Source organism: Equus asinus, chromosome 3 (assembly GCF_041296235.1).
Source record: "Equus asinus isolate D_3611 breed Donkey chromosome 3, EquAss-T2T_v2, whole genome shotgun sequence".
Classification (NCBI taxonomy): domain Eukaryota; kingdom Metazoa; phylum Chordata; class Mammalia; order Perissodactyla; family Equidae; genus Equus; species Equus asinus.
This window is the reverse complement of record NC_091792.1, coordinates 121,414,967-121,429,119: the sequence shown is the minus strand read 5'-3', so window position 1 is coordinate 121,429,119 and position 14,153 is coordinate 121,414,967. Positions and strand designations below refer to the sequence as shown.

General features: G+C 38.6%; 1 protein-coding gene across 4 annotated transcripts in view; it reads right to left on the bottom strand.

Moving 5' to 3' along the window:
- SCFD2 (sec1 family domain containing 2) overlaps positions 1 to 14,153 on the bottom strand; it is a 393,579-nt gene that overhangs the window by 218,202 nt on the left and 161,224 nt on the right. The window contains exon 6 of one of the 4 annotated variants that reach the window (XM_044765963.2): positions 3,155 to 3,497. The exons of the other annotated variants lie outside the window; for them this stretch is intronic. Within the exon in view, the coding sequence (XP_044621898.1) occupies positions 3,406 to 3,497 (92 nt within the window). The 3' untranslated portion in view covers positions 3,155 to 3,405. Of the gene's footprint in view, positions 1 to 3,154; positions 3,498 to 14,153 lie in introns of those variants that run through there. 4 annotated transcript variants of the gene reach the window in all.

Sequence of the window (14,153 nt, the reverse complement as noted above, 5' to 3'; positions counted from 1 at the left end):
GTGTAGAATAAACGTGAATACGTATTAGTGCTGGTTGGAGTGCTAGGAACATGGGACAAAGTATTTGAGAAGGAGAGAGACCAACTCTTCGTCTCAGATAGGCAAATGCACTGGTGTCTGATAATCCAACTTCACATGGTTGGACCAATGAAAGCTGAGGGTCAGGTGATTACAACCCAACCTACAACATTTTCTTCAGAGAAACGAAGTACAAGAAAGTAAGTTCTTCTTGACTATGCATGGGTTAAATGTTCTTTTCTTACAAAGTTCAAAGAAAATATTTCAGTTCCAAATATGCATGTGTGAAAGAAAAATGAGAGAGTCAATTCCTAGATGAACAAAATGGCTTTGGAGAAGAATATCTAGATTTACTACCAAGAAGATGATATATTGTTTACACTATTTGGCTTATCAGGAATAGAAGAAAAAGTTTTCTCCAATACAGCAAAAAGAGTTTTATAAAGCAAGAAGATTTTACAGAAAATAGTAATCATTATCAAATACTTTTCTCGCCACCTAAACATCTCAGAACCAGCTTTAGACCCCAAAGGGGGAGCTGTCATTCTAGCCTCCATCCAGTTTGAACCAAGTCTAGAAAGAGAGAGAAGTAAAAAGCACATCATGAAAATGTCCGAACCAGTATTTATCCCTTTCTTCATTCAGCACCACAATTTTAGAATGGGAGCTAGGAATGCAAAGGTGAGTAATGTATGGTCACTGCCCTCAAGGAGCTTAACGTAATAGAAGACATAACAACCAACAACGTAGCTAAATACAGCTGAGTTCTATATGCAGCAACTCCATGAGATGGGTGCTATTATTTCCCCATTTTAAAGATGGAGTAGTGGAGATAGAGATTAAGTAACTTGTCCAAGCTCACCAAGTAGGAAGAACACACATGTACAAATATCAACTAGATGAGGCAACACAAATACAAGTGCCCTAGAATTGTCACAAGTCAGTACTGAGGCACAGGCATCACTTGGGCTGGGATGGCTAGAGAAGGAATAAGAAAGGCAATGACATTTGAGCTGCATCTTAAAGAATAGGTGGGAGTTTTACAGGTAAGAATGGGGGGCAGAGGATGTATTTCAGGCATAGGAAATGGTATTAAAATATAGCACAGTTGGAAAATTATTGTAGAGATGGAAAGAAAATTATTTAAACCCTAAGGAAATAAAACAGAAAGGTTCTTAAATATATAATTTACCTGGATCTAAAGCCTTTCTCACTCTCAATCTTCTTCACTAGCATTTTGTGATTTTCCCATTCATGGTGGGCAAAAAAAAGTTATCACATATTTGCCAGTATGTATGAAAAAAGCAAAAGCTGCGCAGGCTAGTCAACTCCTGCTGTTGAGAAGCTACACTTAAAAGCCAGGATGCACGCTCATGTTTCTATCAATGGGCTCACGTGCCTGATGAGGGGGTTCCAGGTTACATAAAAGCAGACAGATACACCAGGCTGGGAGCAAACACCCTCCTCCACTTTATATTAAGCATTATATACTCTAAGCATTTTCCTTATCAATGAGTACCTAATATAATGCTGTAAATTTAGGAATGCTAATTTCATGATTGACTCCCTTGGATTGACTCCTGATTACTAGACCGGGGGTGGAAGAGGGAGCGGGCAGCAGATGTGGTGCAAGAAGAAGCTGTTTTAGAAAACATTTCAGGGGCCAGCCTGTGGCTGAGTGGTTAAGTTCGTGCGCCCGCTTTGGTGGCACAGGGTTTCACTGGTTTGGATTCTGGGCGGGGACATAGCGCGGCTCCTCAGGCCATGTTGAGTGGCATCCCACACAGCACAACCAGAAGGACCCACAACTAAAATATACAACCAGGTATTGGGTGGCTTCGGGGAGAAGAAGAAGAAGAAAAAAAAGATTGGCAACAGATGTTAGCTCAGGTGTTGATCTTAAAAAAAAAAAGAATATTTCTGGAGAAATGGTTCTGTCCAGGTTGGGAGGGTTTGGGAGAGCAGCCAGAAAGAACTACAGAAGCTGGCTGAGGAGAGAGGTGCTAAAAAACATTAGCTAAGAGGCCACAGCTGGATAGTCCTGACAGGTATTCTTACTGTCAATGCTAAAGGGAAGGGAAACGTGCTGAGGAGGTTTGAGGGAAAACTGGAGAGATTAAGTTAAAACTAAGGGATATCTTAGCATCGAAAAGAGACACTCTCCCCTTAAAAGTAAACCCCATGAGGGCTGGCTTGGTGGCGCAGTGGTTAAGTGTGCATGTTCCCCTTCAGCAGCCCAGGGTTCACCAGTTTGGATCCCGGGTGTGGACACGGCACCTCTTGGCAAGCCATGCTGTGGTAGGCGCCCCACATGTAAAGCGGAGGAAGACGGGCATGAATGTTAGCTCAGGGCCAGTCTTCCTCAGGAAAAAGAGGAGGATTGGCAGCAGATGTTAGCTCAGGGCTAATCTTCCTCAAAAAAAAAAAAAAGTAAACCCCATGACAACACACACCTTGCCCACCCTATCTACTACTGCACTTCTGGTTCTCCGCACCACCTTAGATGCACAGTTGTTCCTCCATAATTAAAGGGGGAATGAAGAAAGGAAAGAAGAGAGAAGGGAAAGAGGGGAAAGAACAGGCAATTTAAAAAGCCAGATTGTATTAGGTTATGTCACACTGGTTTTCAAATCATGGTATATACACAGGATTTATTTTCCTTCATAAAACTGGTGCTTTGAAGCCTCCATACACTGGGACAAGTGATGTGCCCATCTAAAGACAGAGTATGGTCTGTGTGGATGAGAAAGCAGGATTCCCAAGAACCACCATTTTGAGAGGAGACCTCCTGCTCCCCGGGGTTCCTTCCACAGGCCAGAGAACTTCCACAGAAGTTCTTTCCACAGCATTTGTTTAGCCTGTTTCATCCTTGTTACATTCAGGTTGTAGAAGAATTGTCAGAGGACCGGAGGTTTAAAAGTTAGGGTAAAAAATATTTTGCGTCCCAGGTGTGGCTGAATGGCATGCTTAGTACCTGGCCAGGAAAACAAGAGGAGAGGATGAAAGTGAAGGAGGGCAAAGCAAAAAAAGGTGAAAAAAATAAAGAGATATGGGGAAAGAAACAGCTAATTTAACCAAAAACCTCCAGAAGTTAAAATCTGGTAGCATAAAAATATTGAAACACAAAACGACAGTTCCATTAATGGCTGATATAATTTGTTTTCACTGCATGAAATATTTTCTTTACTATATCTCAAACAATGGGATTTCAAAACTCTCATTTATAGGTCGTGGTTTCCTTTGCTGTTCTGTTCTCTTCTTCAGCCAATCTTTCTATTCTCCAAAGCTGAGGTCCTCTGGTAAAGCGGTAACATATTTGCCATGTTGCAGAGTGTCAGATGAAATACTGGAGCTGAGTAAGCGCTTCTTTCTTATTGCTTCATTCATTCAATAAATACTTACTAAGAGCCTTCCATGTGCCCCCAAGCACAATGAATGCTTGAGATACAATGGTGAGCAAAACTGATGGAGTTTATTGTCTGGGAGGGAAAGGAGACATTGATCAAGTTATCACACAAATATATAATAAACTGTTCACTTTAGACACATAATGTGAGGGCGGCCACTGAGCTAGTACGGAGACTCAGAGGAGGTTGACCCCAGGAATCTGTTCTGAAGTGAGCTCTGAAGATGTTAACTGGGCTGGGGTGGGGAGTTAGCTGGAGGGAACTGCTTGTGCAAGGACCTCAAGTCTGGAGGGAGTGTGATAGAGTCAAGGAACTGAAAATCCTGTGACTGGAATGAAGGGTAGGAAAGAATAAAACAAACTCCAGAGTGAGAAGGTGATCATACAAAAATGACAGTCCACTGCTCGAACAGTCCAGTGCACAGGGTGTGTCATTTTGGTCCAGACACAGGGGACGTTGTGGGTGTAGCACACTTGTTGGTAACGGTTTCCAGCTCCTCCCTCCCCCTAGAGAGTGATGACCCAGATTTTTTTTCAGCCTGATCATGTCCATTTTTGCTATTATATTATTTTAAGCAAAATACTGATTTTTTTCACTGCCAAATTATAAAACAAGAGCCATGTCCTTAAAAAAAGCCAATCGCAAAGCCAATACATGTGTGTTCCCAGAATTTCTCCCCTGATTCTTCACATGTTGCATCTGAATTTAAAATACATATAGGCATAAATTGGCTCAAGAGAGAACTGCAAAGATAATAACAATAAGGAAGTAATTAGAGGTTTGATATTTTGCTGTTTATTTGCATATACCCTACCCAAAGTTTCCAACAAATATACCCCGGTGGCTTTTGTTTTATTCTAAACTCTGTGTATAGCTGCCCTGATTTATAACAGCTTCAACACTTCCATTCTAATATCTGGAAGGGCTGCTGCTCTGAAATGCTATAATCATTCCAAAGTCAAAAGCCATTAACTCCCCATTTCTAAAATAAAAGGCTGTACTCATCTCAGATGATGTCATTTTGTCTGGGCTTCCACGTTCTCAAGGAGAACAACTTGAAATAATCAAGAATATAGTGTGCAAACCCCCAAGGTGACTAGTTTTTGATTTCTCCAATAGAAGTGTGAGATTAGGAGGGAGGAAGGAAGAAGGGGGATGATAAACAAGAGATTAAAGTTTAATAATAAAGATAGAATTACAGAATAAATTGCTACCTTGAAATCTGTTTCTGGCAAAAATTTTAAGTATTCTAAGTTTTTTAATAAATTAAAACATGTGCTTCACTTCTTGGACATCAAAGAAATGTCCAAAATACCAAGAACTCTAACGAAATTGTTATTCTTTACTTGCTGCATGGTTTCTGTACACTGACAGAAAGGGTGTGCATTCCCAGTTAGGAAGTATCCAACCACATTTTAACTATGAAGAAACCCTTCTTGGCCAAAGAACAAATTCTTTGCAAGTTGGTGATCTGTATAGAAAAGAAATTCCAAATCCTGTATCACTGTATGAAAAGAAGAGATCAGATTTAACTGTTTTTTCTTCACCACCATGAGAAAAATAAGGAAGTAAAGAGTCCAATTATTTTAGAGTATAGTTTGGACAAAACCACAGCTTCTAAAATTAAACCCCTAAACCATTTGCATGTTGGAAAATGTAAATTGTTAATGAACACTGCACCATATCGGTTTCCTGTTCCAGATGGCTCTCTGTCAGGTTGGCAACAACTCAAGAGCCTGACGAAGGGGTGCAGGCATATGTCTTGTGTTTAAAATGAAAGAAAAAAAAGGAGAAGGGGCTTCATTTTATAAACACTTCAGTGAAAATTACCATTCCGTTTGGGACCAATTCAGTCCAGGTGCTAAAGACAGAATAAACAGACACCACATGAAGGCAGAAAAAGTCAGGCTTCTATGGGAATTACATTCTTGGTTACATTTAAGACTAAATTTCAAAATACAAATCAATATCACCATGGTTATACACATATGTTCTCCTTCTTGTTTTTTAAATATTAATCTGCTATTCTTACATAATAAACTAATATAAGTCAAAGCCTAGAGCCTGTTGTGTCTCTTTAACTCGCTTCTGCTGCAATTTTAGGCTGAACTGCTTGTACTTGAATGTTTTTCCTCCTCCCTAAGGTCCTAAAGATCCTCCTTTGGGGCTTAGGGAATCCTCCGTTATATTTTGATTAAGGGTAGTATTACTTTTGAGGGATAATGTCTCCTAGAACTTGGGACACAGATTCAGCACAACTTTCTTTCCAATGTTAGTTTTAAAAACCTTATGTTGACAATTTACCCGTGCCTTCTTTATTCTAGGTACCATGACCTTAATAGATAAACTGCAAAACACATTTAAAACAAAATCCTACCTGATACCTTCACTTGGGAAGTATATATGGAATCTGAATTTCTACTTATCAATAGATCATCAAATACACATCAAAATGCTAACAGTAGTTTTCTCTGGTAGTGGGTTTATAGGTAATTTTTAATTTTATTCTGTGTTTGTTGAGCAAAAGATCTTTCAAGTATTCTACAATGAGCGACTGTGGTTTCTGCAATCAGGAAAAAAATCCAATTATAAATATATTAAGGAACATATAACATGAATGGAGCTTTACAGTTCATCCAAATGACAATCTCTACCCTTTTAAAGCTTATAGTCAAAGAACCATACAGAACTACACGGCTCTGCATGACAGGCACAGCTGCTGCTACCTGAGTGTTGACGGGTCATCACATGTGAAAGCCGTTTTAGTTCTCAGAATTACTGTAGTTGATAGTTGCTCTCATGCTGTTTTCTAAGACAGTAGTGAAAATTCCAGACAATTCTTTTTAGGTATGCAAATACTTACTCTTGAAGCAATTATTCAGGTGTCAAGGACATCTTCATCCATTTACAGATAAATACAGAGGGAAGACAAGATAGCTGCATTTTTTAAATACAAAGATATAAAACTGATTTATTATGAATGTTCTCAAGATGCACATGTCTAGCTTTTGTACATCAGTACTCCTTTATTCGTGACATCACTCGAACCTCTGTTCTAAGTGGCACTGATGGACTGTCAGTCCCAGCTCACTGTCCATTTCTGCAAATGCCTGCCCCTCCCTCCAGGCCCCCAACACAGTTACGGCCACATGATTCTCCTTGGCCAAAGGGGACCCAATTCCCCTGGCAACAGTGACTGAAAGTCAGTTAGCTTTGAATCCCAGGATTGATCTACAACCCTTGGAAGAAAAAAGGTCTTTTTTCCCTGGGTTGCTACTCTGAAATGACATAAGCCAGGAATGGCTAGGACAGATGAGAGACCACACAGAGGCAGTTGTAACAGGAAAGAATAAGTCCAATATTTAGAAGGAAGATAAGCTTAAAAAGTGGAGGGGCCAGCCTCTGGCCTGGTGGTTAAGTTCAGTGAACTCCGCATCAGTGGCCCAAGTTCAGTTCCTGGGCACAGACTACACCACTCATTGGCAACCATGTTGTGGCGGTGACCCATGTAGAAAATAGAGGAAGACTGGCACAGATGTTAGCTCAGGGCAAATCTTCCTCAGCGAAAAATAAATAAATAAAAGTAAAGGGTGCAGAGAGTTCTGATCACACTGTTGGAGCCACTGCCCCAACTCTACTAAACACAGCTCAGTCTCTGGACTTCCTATGTGAGCAAATACGAAAGGCAAAGACCAACTAGGAAAACATAGTAGCAAAATATATGACTAGGTATTAATAATCTTAATAATGTAAGTGCTCCAATTTTAAGTCATTAAGAACAAAATGAACAATTTAGTAGAGAAAAAGGAAAAGATAATAAGCAGGAAATTCACAAAAGATGAAATACAAATGGCAAATATCTGTTTTTCATCAGTACTCAATAAAATGAAATTTATATCTGGTCTCCACCATGTTCTTTACATCTCCAAATTTTCTACACTGAGAAAGTATGACCATAATAGTGGAGGAAAAATCTGAAAGTACCGATATTAAAATAAAAAATTAAATATAAGAATGTTAGCCTGGCATCAGTAGGCAGGATGTGGGTAGGTGTGGAGTCAGTGATGTGAGAGAAGGCCATGAGTGAACACGTTCCTGGGAGTGAGGGAGCATCTTTGGTGAGATGTAAACAGCATCTCAGAGGAAATAGAGATGGGCTGCAGGGACTGGCCAACTGCTGCAGGGGGTGAAGCTGAGTCAATGACTCCATTGCTTCCCTCCTGAGATGATAGAAGCATCCTGAAAAAGACAAAATGGAATGGAGGAGGAGCTGAATTAGAAGTAGAGAAGGGAATATACTGATTCAGATAAAAGTAAAAGCATATGAAGCTAGAACCATAGAATGATAAAGAAAGAAGAGACCTTAGATTTGCCTAATGACTCTCTCTCTCATTTTTTTTTTTTTTTTTTTTGTTGAGGAAGATGGGCCCTGAGCTAACTTCTGTGCCAATCTTCTATTTCATATGTTGGATGCTGCCACAACATGGCTTGTTGAGTGGTGTGTAGGTCTGCGCCTGGGATCCGCACCCACAAACCCCAGGCTGCTGCAGCAGAGTGCACAAACTTAACAACTATATCACCAGGCTGGCCCCCATAAGACTCTCATTTTATGATGAGAATCCTCAGTCAAAAGCAAGCTAAGTGACCTACTTTCAGGTTACACATCTACATGTATATTTAGGAGTGAAAATTAGGCCCCCCTGCGCTGTGCTCTTTTGACCACACCACCCCTTCTCTTCTCTGATTGATGTGTTCAAGAAAACTACTATTGTATTCCATGCATTCCATGTCTTCTTTCTTCATGATTGAGAAATTTATACCACATCCAATGTGCAGTTAATAAGAATCAGCAATAATTAATCTCTTTCTGTCACATACTATTATCATTACATACACATATTATTACTACTGGCATCATGGGCAGACAGAAAAATTAGTGATATAGACAGTATGTCTCATGCATTTGTGCACATATAAATATCAACACAAGAACATCCATTCCAGTGTCTTGGTTAAGAATGATCATTTTTACGATGCGGCACGGAAAAATTAAGTACTTGACAAAGCAATTTGTAGTGATTACTCGATATGTTAGCAAAATTACTTAACTAGTTAGCTACCTTAATAGGCAGCTCTAAATATCTTCCTACACAGCTTGTGGTATATTTTAAATATGAACTAAACATTTTAAACTTCACTTGATATAGCTGTTTTGTAATATGTGCTGTGGTTAACTATTTTAATATGTTGGACAGTAAAACTAAATGTAACAGTTCCAACATTTCTCATGGGAGTGATTTAGGGCAGACATATGTTCTTCATCAGAGTTTCCAGCAGAAATCTTAGAAACCAAGAGGAAAAAGAGATCCTAGTATACCAAATAGTGTTGCAAACCATTATGGAAAACAAGAGTCTTTAAAGCTACTTTTTGTTTTGTTTTATTTTGGCAGCCCTGAAACAAGAAATCTGAAACACTAGAAATGAAGGTGTATTCCTTAATGAAAAGTCTAATATTGGAATGCCACAATCACTGAGAATCCATAAATTAGAACCCAGAGATGAGGCAGAATCCTTTCTGAGACAAATTTTCCCCTACATCTAGAAGTCCTCCTTCAGCCAAGTGGGTGGATTCTACAGTCGTGGTTTTGTACACTGTCACCTACTATAATGAGCTTAAGTTTTCATTCAAGTGTGGGGAGCATGAAGGCTGGCGATGAAATTTTAGGATCACCCTTCCAGTTACCACAGCAACATTCTTGTCATTGCCAAGCCAGGAGGGATGCTCAAGGTCTAAGGAAGAAATTCTCAAGGGAAAGATTTTTGAAATCTTGAAAACTGTTCTTCAATTGGAGTAGCGCCCTTAGGGGCAGAAATCTGCAGAAATGCATATTCTGAAGTTGGATGAATTACTGAGGGAAAGCTGTGAGATGAGGAAAGAATGCAGAGGTGAGAGAGCAAAGGAAGCGTAAGAGGAGAAATTCTTATTAGGTCCTCATCTTTTACAATTCTCTGTTTGGAAGTACTTCATATTTTACTAGGAAGACTAACTTTCTACAAGGCTGGAAAAAGTACTTGGCCAACTATGAAAAATGCATTGTTTGAAAGACATACCTCTCCTAACATAATAAACAAGATGTCTATGCCTAGTGCTAATGGAGATGAAAGTTTTCATAATAAAGTGGCAGCCATGAATAGCGATAATAATTTTATATGGTCTATGTTTACCTGAACTTTTCAAAAGAGGAAAGCTGTCATAAACAAATCATTGCAAATAGATTTTTACTGCTGGTTGTAGAACGTGGCTTTGTTTCGCTACAGATAAGGGCACATATAAGTTTTCCATTGGAAAGTAGACCTGAAAGTACTATGAGCTGCCTTCCACAACCCACTGAAAAACAAATTCTCAACTCCTCTCTCATTCGAAGTTGATGAGACTCTCCTCTGCTAGACTGACATCAGGGAATGCAAGTGAACCCCAGTTGAGAGCTCATCAGACTACGCTTACCTTCCCTGTGTCCTTAAGAACAGTGCTTTCCAAACTGGACCTGCCTCTTCCTCATTTGTTTTATGCAATTGATCTTAAACAGAGCAACGGACAAGTGAGAAAGAATAAAGAAGAAAAAACTTAGGACAAGATCCCTTAAAATCAAAACTTTAAAAAAGTTGAAGATGATTTAAAAAATCACAGTCCATCATGAAGATAATTTATCCAAATCAATGTGAAGTTCTGATTATTCCAGTCAGAGTGACAGGAAGCCTGCCATTATTTTATGCCAAAGTTTTGGGAATTACATAGCAAAGGAAGCAAAACCCAGATCTAGCTAGAAAAATACCATCTTCACAGAATTTGAGGAGAACTTATATACCATCCCTTCCACAAAACTTACTCTTCACATTTTAATATTGTAAAGTCCTAAAATGTCTTAGAACTCAATTAGTACAATTCCTACCAACGCCTAAGTCCCAGGGTCAGTTCCCTGAGTTGGGAACCTCATTTCATGGGGATGAGTCAGACTTTCTGGCTGGCTTTGTTTTCCCGAGATGTCTTCCTTATATTAAACCCAAAACTACTCCTCAGCATTTTCCGTCCAATAGGCAGAGTTCTGTGAGAAGTCTACTTCCACTTAGATGGTATCTTTACAGAAGCTATTTGAAAGGAAAACCTAAGCTACCTCAATGGTAAACTTATGCCAGAATAAAATGTAAACAAATGTGATTTTTTTTTCTTTTAGTTTAAAGAAGTTGAAAAAGGAGTTTCCTCGGTCCCTTCCTTTGCTCTCTGACAGAACTATAGTGTATCGTTTCATCCACCTGCAGATCTTTCAGATTTCTCGGAAGTTCTAGAGTTAGAGATTCAAAAGCTTTCCTCTGTAATCAAGACCTGAGGCAGTATGACGTGTAAAGACTGCAACCTGGAAGCCCACAGGCTGAATTCCGCCCTTCAATAAGATTTCTTTGACCCATACAGTGTTTTAGAAAATGAGCCAATTTCTTAAACTTGGATAATTTCAAATTAAAAAAAAAATCAGATTTCTGATTTCTTGAGAGATTGGCAATATCAGACTCATGCTCTCCTGGCAACAATTAGAGGATCTCCAGTTAGATAGAGTCCCATCACTCCCTATTGCCCCCTTTATTAAGACTGGATATCCTTTGCTAATCACCATTGCATTTTCACTGTCATTTTTCCAAAACCTAAACTACTTTACTTAATTATATTATTTGCTGGTCCCTGAAGCATTTGAATTTGACACTCCTATTGTAACCCATGGTTTCAAACTTTTTTAAAGTATGAGGTTAAAACACAATTATGCTTTGGTATCTGTTAATTGAAAGATACAAAGGAAAAAATTCTATAACTTCAGTAATATCTTTAAATGAATTCATGTTTTATAAATCACAGGAGCATCTATAAATATTTGTATATTTATATGTGAAGAGTAATAGTGTATGGATGACAAATAAAGCACACATGGAGCAGTGAATCTTTTGCTCTAAGCCCTACACTTTCCCAGGGATCCATGACACAAAGGTTGGGAATCACTAGTCTAGTAAAAAGAATTCTGGACTGGGCATCAGGAGACACAGTCTCTAGTCCCATCCTTGCATTGAACAGGCTATTGGTTGATGATTTGAGGCAAGTCAGTCAACCTTTTGGGACCTTGATTTTCCCATGTGCAAAGTGAATAGATTAGATAATTGTTGAGAATATTTCCATCTTTAAAACATAACAATATATACCTTATGAGTCCCTATACCTATCATAAAAACCCAGGCAACTATAGAACCTCCCCAAAGTGTACCCAGATCTTACTTAAAGACAAAAGGTTTATCAGGAAGGGAATTGCAGTGGAAAAAAAATGGAAACACAGACTCTACTATTTCAACATTTAGATACAATTTTGTATTCTCCCTCCCAAAACATGTTTGAAAAATTAGCAGTATATTTGTGAATAAATTATCTCAAAGAGAACACAACATTACAGATATATTTCATTCCAGCTCAGATATTTGGGGTATATTTTTTAAACATGTAAGTTTATGGGCTCAAACTTTTCCAATCAAAGGACATTTTGTGTATGAAAGTGCTTTAAACACCATAGCATTATCTAGGATTACTGGATACTATAATGCTGCTATTTCCTGGTATTTCCCCAATCCTTGTCTATAGAGGATTCTATTTGGTCAGACCCAATACAGTAACTTGAAATTCTTTGTTCACAGATGTCATTTAACACAGAGTTATCATAGCACACAAATTCACACATTTTGGGTGCGTAATTATATTTGGTACAATATTATGTTGTTTGTAGTGTTTTCTATGTTTGGTCTCTAAAATGACTGTAAGCTCTTTGAGGAGAGATGTTGCCTGATGATGATAAGAGTGATGACAACAATAACAATAATGATAAAAATAATGATGATGACATAGATAACATATACTGATAACACATTGTGACTCGGATCTGTGCCAAGCATTTCAACTATTTTTTTCTCATGAGTTTGGTACTATTACAATCCCCATTTTACTTACGAGAAAACTGAGAATCATTGAAGTTAAATGACTTACTGAAGACCACACAACTACTGAGATCCAGAGTCAGAACCAGAACCCAGATTCACCTGACTCCAAATCCTGTGCTCAGAGCCTTTACACTCTACTCCACTGTCCCCAAGGTTTCTATGCTTAGAGAGCTTAAGATAATGTTAGGTATGTAGACATGTTCAATAAACATTGACAAGTTGAAAATATCTGGATACTAGCACACAATAGTGCATTATTTCAGTATATGCTATAAAAGAAAGTTCAATATTATAACTGTAAAATTAAAGCACCCAAGGCATCACTCCACCTCATAGTATATTATCTTGCCTTAGAATAGCCTCTGTCAGGGAAGCCTATAATGATAATTGCAGCAAATACAAGTTTCTTACCTAATGTCCATTCTCACCTTCTTTCTTCTCACAGAACCCTGACCTTGTTCATAACAAATACATACCCAGTTAAAAATACTCATCTGATTCTCTGGTATCCAGAGGTGGTCATGAAACCCAGTACTAGCCAACGATACAAGACTTCTGGGTACGACTTACAGAAAAGCTATTGTTTTCCTAATATAAAAAATGGCAGACTTTGCTGGTATATCCTTTTACTTTCATCCTTCCTCCCTTCTTCCCTGAAACATGGACACAACACATAAAGGAGGAGCGCCACCCCATAACCACAAGGACAAAACCACACCTTCAGGAAGAGGGGAAGAAAGAAGCCAGAAAGAGCATGAGTTCTGCTGCTTGTTTCTGAGCTGTCTGTTGAGAAACATAAATCCCTATTTATTAATATAATCTGGTAAATTTTCCATTACATATATCCAGGTGCAATTCTAGTGCAATTTTACAGTAATTGATAATTCTAAATTATCAACATTAAGTAAAATAAGAGTCTAATTAATGTAAATTACAGTGTCTATGGTATTATCACGGCTCTATCTTGAACCATTGAATTTTTAGATACTTTGAATCATTCATTCCCTAGCTTTGCACTAAACTCTATTGACCTTTTCTTTAAAGATACTATAAAAATTCAGGGAAATAAATCGATGAGTAATATAACAATTATTTATCAAAGAGAAATTTTTCCAAAATAGGTATGGGTGTCAAAAATCACATGCAAGTTTTATTTTTCTTTGTTTCCTGATTCTAGAGCCTTTTGACCAACAAACCTTAGTCCACTGATTTGCCCCTAATAGGTTACAGGTGTGCCAAGCTGCTTCCCCACTTCAGTTCACAGGTCAACCGCGTAGTGTCTGGAGCAGCCAGAGCTCCCAGGGCTGGTTGCCTCTGACCACAGCGGTCCTGTCCACTTACCTCAGTATACTATGCAAACACTCTCACTGTCTATGCGTAGCACAATGTGAAAAAGGTTGGGAAGCACTACCCTATGTGACAACTAGATGCTATCAAAATAATAACAGCAATGCAAAAAAAATTACCTGTTTACAATACTGTATGGACGAAAAGTTAGCTCACACATACAATATCATTTTATTCTCAGCAAATCATGAGTGTTCAATATGGCACACTCATGTTTATTATCACGGTTCAAAGACGGGTGATTTTCCCACTAACACACACTGCTAAGAAATGGCAAAACCAGGTCTTTTGAATCAAGGATTTCTGCTTTTAAGCCCTATGCTTTTGCTGAATACACCTCCCAGTACGACGACATTC